The sequence below is a fragment of the Phaenicophaeus curvirostris genome, chromosome 5 (assembly GCF_032191515.1).
Source record: "Phaenicophaeus curvirostris isolate KB17595 chromosome 5, BPBGC_Pcur_1.0, whole genome shotgun sequence".
NCBI lineage: Eukaryota > Metazoa > Chordata > Aves > Cuculiformes > Cuculidae > Phaenicophaeus > Phaenicophaeus curvirostris.
This window is the reverse complement of record NC_091396.1, coordinates 43,790,436-43,800,621: the sequence shown is the minus strand read 5'-3', so window position 1 is coordinate 43,800,621 and position 10,186 is coordinate 43,790,436. Positions and strand designations below refer to the sequence as shown.

Below are 10,186 nucleotides of genomic sequence, written 5' to 3'. Positions count from 1 at the left end.
AAATAAGTGTATGTGGAAATAATGGTAGGAGCAGGAGCTATGAAAACGCTCACTTGGGAGACTTGAGTAAAGCACTTGCTTAAAATCGGGCTAGATTTTTTTTTGTAGGTTTTCTTTTGGTAACTTCCAGTTAGGGGGTAGGGTAGTTGCATTTATATTAAAGGCTGAAACTGCATTGTGTGAGTGTGTGCAGAGTACGGGGGGTGGCAGCTGAGCTGCCCGCTGCTGGGGGGACCTCCTAAGGACAGCTTCCTCCTCCCCTGAGCTTTTGAGCCCTTCACCCTAGCACTGCACTGAGACAGTGATGCAGCTTTCAAGTTGAACTGACAGAGGAGCCAATTCCTCCTCACAGAAGTCTTCAGATTGTACAATAACCAGTAAGAATGGAGCCAGGCTCTGTCCAGATCCAGCGCTGCCTGTGCCTGGTGTGATGGCCACTAGCACAAGGGAGGCAGCAAAGTCACCTCCCAGGAAGAGGAGGACAACACAAAACACCAAATGCTTCTACAGCCGCAAAACTATTAATGCTGCAGCTTGCCACTTCTTTCTTGTATTTTTTTACTTCTTTTTTTTTTTTTTGTGAAGCCCAGAACTCACTAAAAAACATACACAGACACAATGTCTAGAAGTAGGTTGGTTTGAGTTTTTTTAAAAATCTGCCACACCATCATCCTGACCAGCTTTGCTGGCTTTTTTTGCTAAGTGGACGGTATTATACCTGCTTCTGTGTTTGTTCCAGGCAAGACAAATTCCAGCTTTTAGTTTTAACTACTTGTACCTACAGCAGTCTCTTGCCCTCTCCTTTGTGGCCATAGTGTTGCTATCCCAAGTGCTCACTGAAGCACAGGTGAAAAGTGGGGTTGCTTTGTGCCATCCAGCTTCCCAGACACTTGCGTTAAAATCTGAATCCATGCTGAGACAGGAAAACAGGAATCACTTATTTGCAATTCTCATTATTTATTTACAAAATACTATCCTGAGAAATTTCTATTAAGCTTCAATTTGAGCAAAGTAGTTTATAGATACCTAAGTAACAACGCTGACTTAACATGAAGAAAAATGCCATTGGGAGAGAATAGAAACTGTTCAGCATGTTGCTCAAATAACTGTCACATCCCTTGTCATGTTCCGGTTCTTCTACAGGTGATGGATTTGACTGAGGTGGCTCGACTCTTTTCAGGTGGTGGAGGCAAAAATCCAGTTCACTGAGGTGGATAGCGAGGATAAGGTCTCATTGGAAATGGATTTCTTACTGCAAGAGAATCAGTAGTTTGGTTAATGTTGATCACAAAAGCACCCACATGCCTGCTCCTCCTACCTCACCTACCTTATTGCTCAGCCAGGTCTGACCTAAATAGAAGTCTCAAAGCCAGCCTAGGTAAGTGGTATGCTCTCAAGAGACAAAGATGCTAGGAAATGTAGGGACAAAATGATCCTTTTTTTCAGCAGTCTCACATGCCACAGGCTCCTGGCACCAGCCATGCAGTGGCTGTTCCAGCCTGCTCCTGCCACCACCAACTTCAGTCTGATGGAGCAGCACTTGGCTCTCATGCCTCACAGACACTTTGGAAAACAACTGTTCCGTTCTTCCCAGGCTAATCAGAGAACAGCAGGAGGCTGAAATAATCCATTCGGTCAGATATTTACACCTTCCTCTACTAATCCAAGGGAAAAACTATTAACAAGTATGTCTCAAATGCCTGGCTTTGTACAGACACTAGCGGGTCTTGATGCTAAAGGATCAAACTTTAAGATTTATATATAATGCAACCTCATAGGTGGAAAAGGATTAAATAACTGCTTGCTTTCCTACCCCAAAAAAGAACCCTTCAAATGCTAAAAGGCATACATGTATTTTCCAGCCAAAGCTAGTATTTGTACAAATAAAATCAATATGAGCAACTGTGAAAAAGGAAGCATCCAATACAACTAACTTCATAAGTAAAGATACTCCCAGAAGCGGTATGTGCAGGTAAAGATTTAAGTGTTCACCCAGCGTCTCGCTCACTACCTGCACAAAGCACTCACGTTCATCAACTAGAAGTAAAAACTGGCAAAAGCTACATACTTGGCAGTGGAGGGCGTGGGTGCCCAAAGTCTCGTACGGGAAAACATTCACGTGGTCCATACATGCCCGGAGGAGGAGGAGGAAAAGGAGGTCCTCGTCTCACAAAAGGTGCTCTAGGATCTACTGGCATCAGCGGAGGTCTGACCGGAGGGAAAGGTGGAGGAGCAAAGCCTGAACTGATGGCTTCACTTTCACCTGCCAGCGACTGATCAGGTAGTGAATTCTGCAACATGAGCAAAACAGGGAAGTTAGCTTAGGCAAAGAGATAAGAAGGAACATCTCTGGCCCCATCAAGCCTATACTTCGATGTAGACTGCCACACGAGCTAACATTTAGTTCCAACACTGCTTTAGCTACGGCATAATCCTGATTAGAGCTAGCTATGGGCACTGACCATCAGCTTGACCACAGTTTCATCTTTTGCATGACAAGTAATTGTCAGCAGGGATTATATTAATGATATACCAAAATTAATTCACAATACAGTAAATGCTGTGATAGTACCTACAATTTTATAATTGTGACTGTGCAAGGTAACTAGACAAATTTTCCTAAATATTTTGCAGAAAATTAAAGCTCCTTCAAATCAAGTTTCCGGTTCACTACTTACACTAGGGTTAGAATGATCTTTCGTCTCATTTCCACTTGGTTCTGTTAGTGGGCTATTTTCTGAAGATGTTTGTCCATCTGTATGCAAAAATTGAACAAGTTATTCCATGCTGGCCTCTCTCTTCCCAACATTGATTTCAGTATTTTTTCCCAAAATCAGGATATATAGGCAAGGAAAAAAAAAAAAAGTACCAAGCACCTGTTCTGCAGACAATGATGACAACTGAGGAACACAAAGCGATACCCGAGTATTTGCTCCAGCTTCTGTACAGGTTGCACATGAATTACCAGGTTGCAGCTTTAACCAAAGTTTCTTGTAAACAAACAAGGGTCCTTCTTCCACTTTAGTATTTTTTCTAGAAGTTACAAGTGTCTTTTCCTAGCAATACATCTTAACCTTACTGTAGCAGTTCTGTTTTTCCCCAGCCTCCTGCTAATACTTTTATTTCTCTGTTAAGTTCCACTCTGGGAATGACTGCACTGTGATATGCTCTTGGCACAGAGCTCAACAGCAATCCTGTTCAAGTCTGACAAAAAAAGATTCCTTCTTTAGTTGCTAAACATCAAGGAGAATTTCAGAACTAAATCACTTCTGGACGAGCATTCAGAAATAAGAATAATCATTACCATATTTGCTGCACTCTTTTTATAAAGACATAAATAGGTACTTCAGTGCTATCACTTTTATACATCCCAGAGAAGTAGTATTTTTCAGTAACAACCAGAGAAAATTATTGTTAGAAGAGAATCAGACTGGATACAAATATACTAAATACATACACTAAATGTAATCCTTTCATCAAAACAACACCCACGCAATTCCCCCCCTCCCCCCAAAATCTGAGATTTGAAAAATCCTGTTTTCCTACACTCCTGCCCGAATAAAGACAATAATATTGAAATCCACATGACCAAAACAATACTTCTATTAAGTGACAGATTTTTCATCTACTTGTCGTATTTCTTCTCTGTAGCAAACAAAGCCCTCAGGGAACAGATAGGTCTTTTTCAAAAATCAAAATTACTTGTCACTTCAAGTAGGCCCTGCCTTTGTCCAAGATATCAGAAGCAGTTCAACTGCTTATGTTACACAGAGAATATTTATGCCTTGATACTTAGGTTGAACAACACTTTCCATTTTAAATCTCTGTAGAGCTGGTCACAAGTTCTGTCAAGCTTTAACCTTTCCTTCTCACAAGTTTCCTACTCCAGGTACCTGCCTCAAGTCCAAAGTTATTGTAGAGTTAACCGCCCCAGCTTAAGAAAATGCACATTATTTTGTTCACTCTAACAAACACTCTGATCATCTTGCTGAGGAGTTGTAGCTCATTCCGCCTTAAGAGATGGAGCCTGGATTTCAGCAGAGACATCGCTGCTTTAGATTCAGGTGTACGTGTCAGACGGGGTGAGGTTTCTTTTAATTTGCTGGGAGAGACTTTTTTGCTATTTTCACAAATGCTCACCCAAGTCTATTGAAAATATATGCTTCTAAAAAAAACAATATATACTTAATGACCTGCTAAGTGCTGGCAGCAAGGCTACCTAAAACCCCATTTCCATTAAGTAGGTTTTGAACTGCACACAAACTGAACACAACTTTTAGAAGGTTTCTTAATTGCCTGTTGCCAACAGCTGAAGAAAAGGGTAAAAATGGATTCAACAAATGAGTGCAAAGACAGTGCAGCTCTGCAGTCCTTCAGTCAACACCCAGGTGCTAGAAGAAACACCTCAGTGGAACACAAAGTATAAGAAAGCAGAAGGTAACACTGAGAGACTTGGGAAAGACAGTAGGAAGGTGAGTGGCTGTATATGAACAGAATTGTCTTCCGGTAAAGAACAATTCCCTGTAAAACCTCAACCTTCAAGCTAAAACAGAATTCAGCACTCCCAGTTCTCATGTGATGACACCAAATAAGAAAAGTTCTCTCTCTTATTGCCAGAAGCCAGACAACAAAGATGGTAACTTACTGCTAATCATGAGTAACTGAATACCAGGTGGCAAGTTTTCCACTTTAAGTTTAAATGGCTTCAGCCTAGTTGATGAATCAGACACATGACTTACTAGGCATTAAATAAGAATGAAAAATGCTTAGCAAGTATTAAGGCTTTAAGCTCTTAAACTGCTTCAGTGATGAGGTTTGAGTCACCAAAACTTCACCTCTCAGCTTCTGGCTGCACTCAGTGTTACAAACCAGAAATTATTCAATTGGCCAGTCAGTGAAATGTGCGATAAAGCTAGGGACAGTTGCACTGTGAACTACAAAAAGCTGCAAGCACGGTGAACAGTCTGAAGGAGGACACATCAGGACCTCCTACTTCAGTACGCAAAGCCAGTGGATATTTGAAAATTTTACTGTTATTCTTTTGGTCTTAATGACTCCAATTCTTTCTAACTTCACGGAAGGTGGCATGTGATAGTTTAATGCTGTGGTGAACCTCATGGGAGGGACCAAAACAGGCTTGAGGCCAATCCTGAATTGTTAACACAACGAACAGTGAAGGTGGGCAAAAATGTACCTCATAACTACAATTCACTGAATCCCACCCATCCAACAGAATTATTGGTGCTCTTGTTGCTAAAAGGGAAAGACTGCACCACGGCTACTAGGCATTCAAGTGTTTTTATACAATGGAGCTTCAGGTTTGTGATACAACTGTAAAGTTGTCTGTTTACCATGTATAGCCAACCTATACCGTGATTCTCTGTTTGGTAGTATCATGGAAAGTAGTTCCCACCTGTTTTATCAAAAGACTGCATGTTGTAAGTTCGTAGTTCTGCTGGACCAGAAAGTCTTCCAGTATTAGGAGGATTAGGGAAAAATCCTTCTTGTCGTTGAGGAGGAAGAGCTGGATCAGCGTAAGGCTCACCTAACACTGAAGAAATCACAAAACAGGTCAGCAAACATTTGTTCCCCCTATTCCACACAACTTTAGACCAAAAAGATTCTCTGAATATATCATGTTCTTGTAAATATACAAAGCGAGTACTAACTGAGATGAGTAAACAAATCTTAAAAAAACCCCAAACATAGGACATACACCAAGTATATACCTATAGCCTCTGTTTCCAAGAGCTGCAAAAGAGAAAGTTAACTGACTTTTGGTTAAACATACCCTAGACTTTTGAAAGTTATGATTGCCTAAGTTATAAGCAGCGAGGCCTTGAAAAAAGGTTCAGCATAGCTATGAAGGTCAAAAGCAAAATGAGTTACTATGTTTTAGGACATTCTTAGATAAGACTGCTGTTTTCCGTTACATTTCATAGTGCCATAATGTGTTTCCACTAATGTCCTTGCATGATCTAGCAATCAATCATGCAGCTACAAGACAAATTTTATCAGTGAGATCCAAGTGCACAGGCAAGAACACAGCTCAGGTCAAGGAAAAAAGGCTACTGCTCTACCTCTCTGCAGTATCCTGTCAACAGATCAGATCTTGCAAATGAGAAACTGCATCCTGAGTGGACTTTAGAGTTTTATAATCAGGCTTTCACACAGATGTGTAGCAACTATAATATTGTTTGTTGCATCTGATAATTGTGGTACTTTAACTGTAGCACTTTTGCGTCTTTATTGTATGCATAAGAAGGAAGACTGTCCTTTCCCCTGCAATATTAATAGTATGCCAATTGATTCATCTCAGTCTTCCTTGAGTGATAATGTGCAATACAGATGTTTAGCTAAAGAAGTGAGCATGAAGACAGATTTTGTTCTTGGTAATTATCAAAGAAGCAGTATCAACAAGGAAACATGTACCGAACAGGATGACTGTTCCATGGTACTCATGCATTATTAACATAATCTTTTTTCAAAAAACATCATACTTGTCAACATTAGTTGCCTTTTTATTTATTTATTTAAGGCTAGTGTACCACTAAAACTTCTTACTTTCTCAAACTTCTTATTAATTACCCAGCCCAGACAGGTCTTTTCATGCAATAAACAAACCTCCGGTGCAATGGTAAAACCGAACAGTTGATTGTACGCTGCTAGTACTGATATATATTTAAAAGACAGCATAGAAGTCCAAGTGAACCACACCATTCAAGAAGGAGAAAAAACCAACAATTAAAAAACACTTTTCCAGTGCAGTTGCACATGTAGTTCCAAGAAAACATTTCCTATTTTTAAGCAAAAAGTACTTCAATATATACATCACCAGTCACTAACTCCATTCTTCCATAGATACAGTAGCTAAGCAGATTTTTATACCTGGTGGAGGCAGAATTATCCTGCGTTCTCTGTCCCAAGGAGGAGACAGGGATCCAGTGTCTGACGGCGGTCTGTGGGGATCAGTTAATCTATCAGAGTTGAGCTCTCCTCTTTCATTACCAGCTTCATTCATAGCAGCTGGTCCTCTGGATCCTAAGTGAAGAAATCACATAGCCATTTACCCAGGTATTTTAAATTCTCTATTACGGCTTTCTTCATTAAGTCAAAAAACTGTAAAGTAGATCACAGAATGCCAACACTGTCAAGGTATGAGAATTGCATGGCTTCACAGGACTCTCCAGCTGTTAGCTGATGACTTACTAGAAGTGTTTAAAAGATTTGCTTGGAATGAAAAGGTCTTAGTTCATCAAGAGTGCAATCTAGAGTTCCTGCAACTTTTTTAAAAATAAAAGTTTCAGTTCACTTGAATCGGAGAAACCAGTGCCCTGAAGACAAATCACCTTCTCAGTGCAAAAAACCTGCTGCTATCTAAACTAAAAATTAGCAACCTGGAAGTCAATACCGTCATCATAAGAGAAGATCCACATTGCATTCAACGCTTTTCTGGTTATTTCTTTGTTAATAAAAAAGTAAAAAAATTTAAAAAAAGATAAGACCAAGTCAAGAGAAACTGTAACAATGACTGATTTCAGGTCGCAAGCTTCTTTTAAAAGGAGATTTAGTCTGAAAAATGGCAGAAATACCAGACTCTGCTATCATTTTCTTGATTGTCCATCCTAAAATTCAACCGAAAATTTCACTGCAAAGTGAGACAAGGACTGTAAATTGCTCTGCAGCTAGCATTATTTAAACACATATTTTGTTTAATCTGTTCTAGTTACATTTGTGCTCCCTTGTGGAATGGGCAGCAGTTATGTCTTTGGATAGTCTCTTTCCTTGCTAACACTGCATCCTGAAACCCAGATTTTACACTTCCTTATCAGCAACAGCTGAGCAACAATTTAAAGATATATTGGACAGCTCTGTTTTGTTACTTATTGTCTCTGTACAAATGAATTGTCAAGTATGATTTTTCTCATGTGCAGTACGGCTACAGCTGGAACATTCAATCCCAAGCTTTTTTCTGACTTAGAAAACAAATCAACTTTCATATGCACCTGGATATGCTTTTTACGAAGACTTTAAATAAATAGCCTGTGCTGGTCTTTTAAAAATCAATGTTGATTCGCGAAATCCTTATAAAAGAGACATTTAGACTTATTTCCCATGAAATAAGTACAGGTTTCAGTGGGTATAACAGCAGCAGTAACTTGAACAGTAGCTTCATTACCTGTAACAGATGCTGAAATCCACTCTAGCATTTATCTACACTATTTTGTAATCAACATATAAAATAAGAAAGAACAATGTTTTTCTTCCTTTACAACCCATGAAACTACACTTTGCTCTTGCCTATTCCTTAATCTCTGCATTTTACTCCTTGCACACAACTTTCTGGCCCCTTGTATCATCAGGCAACAAAGTGTCTCCAAGTATAATGACTGAGTCAAATTTAGAACAAAAGGGAGGAAAAGCAATTTACTGAATCAGTAACCTTCTAGTATCATGCCCCTCAACAAAACTGACTCAATGTTTTTGACAACAGGCATTCTTTTCTTCTCTCAACAACTGAGATGGAAGTGGCAGTATTTTTTCTTCAGAAAACTAATTGATTCTTGCTTACTTTAAAATCACAAGCTAATTTCAGCCCTATTTGTCCAAGAAATAAAACATGACTGATTAGAGTTTGGCTTTTCACTTTTCTCAATCCATGCTTCTAAAATGAATCCACTGACCAACCCACTAGTATCAACTATATTTTCCACTGTACTGTTACATATTTAGAAGCAAGCTGAAAAACAGGAAGAGCTTGTCCAATTAACTGCTGGCTGGTTAACCAATTGAGTCGGTTGTTCCAAAACTTTTTGTCACCAGTAAGAGGAAAAGGTGTGACAGGTTTATAGGAGAGGAGAGAGAAATTGAGAATAGATACATTTATTTTCAAATTTAAGAATTGTACCTCTTCCTCCTCCTCCACCTGGAAGCATAGGTGAAAGCCTTAAAGGACCCTCCAACAAAGTTGGAGGGGAAAGAAAAGCTCTTGTTTCAGATGAAGGCCGGCCCATTGGTGAGGGTCCATATGGGGAATGCTCTGGAACAGTTAAAACAAAATACTCAAGTTCACAATATTTAGTTCACTGAACTGTACGAAGTAATGAACTTCTCAGGTGAAGTTTACAACTAAATTTTAAGTGAAATGAAAACTGTGCTCTAATTACCATGTATATCATATTCCCCGTCTACTCTTGTCGACACAATAAATGTTCTTAGTTTCAACAAAATACTGAACAGGACCTAGAGTCACTTATTAACCAATTATTTTTCTAAATGACTTATTTGTACATACACATGGCCAAGATAGTTTTCAAACCATACGCGTGGTCTACAGAAGCAAAACCATAAATCAAAACAATTAGGCCCTGTTTTACAGTTAAATACTATACCTCTGCCAAATGGTCTAACTGGAACATCAAGAGCATAAGGGTCTTTTTCTAAAAGGTCAAGTTTAAATTCTGCTTCAGTTAATCTGCAAATAAATAACAAAAAAAAAAAAAGTAGTAAATGACCAAGAAGTGCAAAAGTTTTACTGGACTGCACTGTTTACCACTAGACTTTCTACTTAGAGAGTTAATGAGGCAGGGTATTTTTATTCCTTAAATGAAAAGAAAAAAGCCAAAGGTAGTCACAGACCTCTGAACTTAAGAATTCCTGGAAGTATTTCTCTATGCTGCTGTATTTAAGCTGTAATTCAGAAACTGAAATGGTGTTAGATGCCACAATTTGTAGCATGAGTTTACTCTCAAGAGTACTCTAAATTATATTCCAAGTATTAGCTAACCTCACACCTAAGGGTTCCTTTCAACCGCTACCATCTGACCTGTTAGCTCAGCATTAACTTCTGAAATAAGCTGTAAAATCATTAGATATCCATGACATCTGGTTGATACATACTTCTTCAAAACAAACTACAAAAAAAAAACAAACCCCAAAACCTTTGGACTACAACTCTGCTTCTTTCCTAAAATATCTGAATACTTCACATAGTTCTTAAGTTCTTAGTTTCTGTCACGTTAACATTACAGGAATGCTCAAGTGAGTCCCTTTCTTTCAGAACTCCAGTGGAACTCTCTGCCCTGTTTGGGCCACAATTGATTAACATAAGTCCAGAAAACACCAAACTACACAAACCCAAAACATACTCACATGCCAAATCGCATTTATTTCTAATTAGATCAGG

General features: G+C 39.0%; 1 protein-coding gene across 4 annotated transcripts in view; it reads right to left on the bottom strand.

The window, feature by feature from the left end:
- Nucleotides 1-864: 864 nt before the first annotated feature.
- Nucleotides 865-10,186, bottom strand: part of MIA2 (MIA SH3 domain ER export factor 2) — a 37,282-nt gene continuing 27,960 nt past the window's right edge. For 3 of the 4 annotated variants that reach the window (XM_069858473.1, XM_069858474.1, XM_069858477.1), the window contains 7 exons: nt 9,393-9,475; nt 8,909-9,040; nt 6,889-7,041; nt 5,414-5,551; nt 2,679-2,755; nt 2,069-2,291; nt 865-1,252 (listed from right to left, as the gene is read on the bottom strand). In XM_069858473.1, coding sequence (XP_069714574.1) covers nt 1,203-1,252; nt 2,069-2,291; nt 2,679-2,755; nt 5,414-5,551; nt 6,889-7,041; nt 8,909-9,040; nt 9,393-9,475 — 856 coding nt within the window. In that variant the 3' untranslated portion in view covers nt 865-1,202. The remainder of the gene's footprint in view (nt 1,253-2,068; nt 2,292-2,678; nt 2,756-5,413; nt 5,552-6,888; nt 7,042-8,908; nt 9,041-9,392; nt 9,476-10,186) is intronic. The other variant, XM_069858476.1, reaches the window with a different exon arrangement.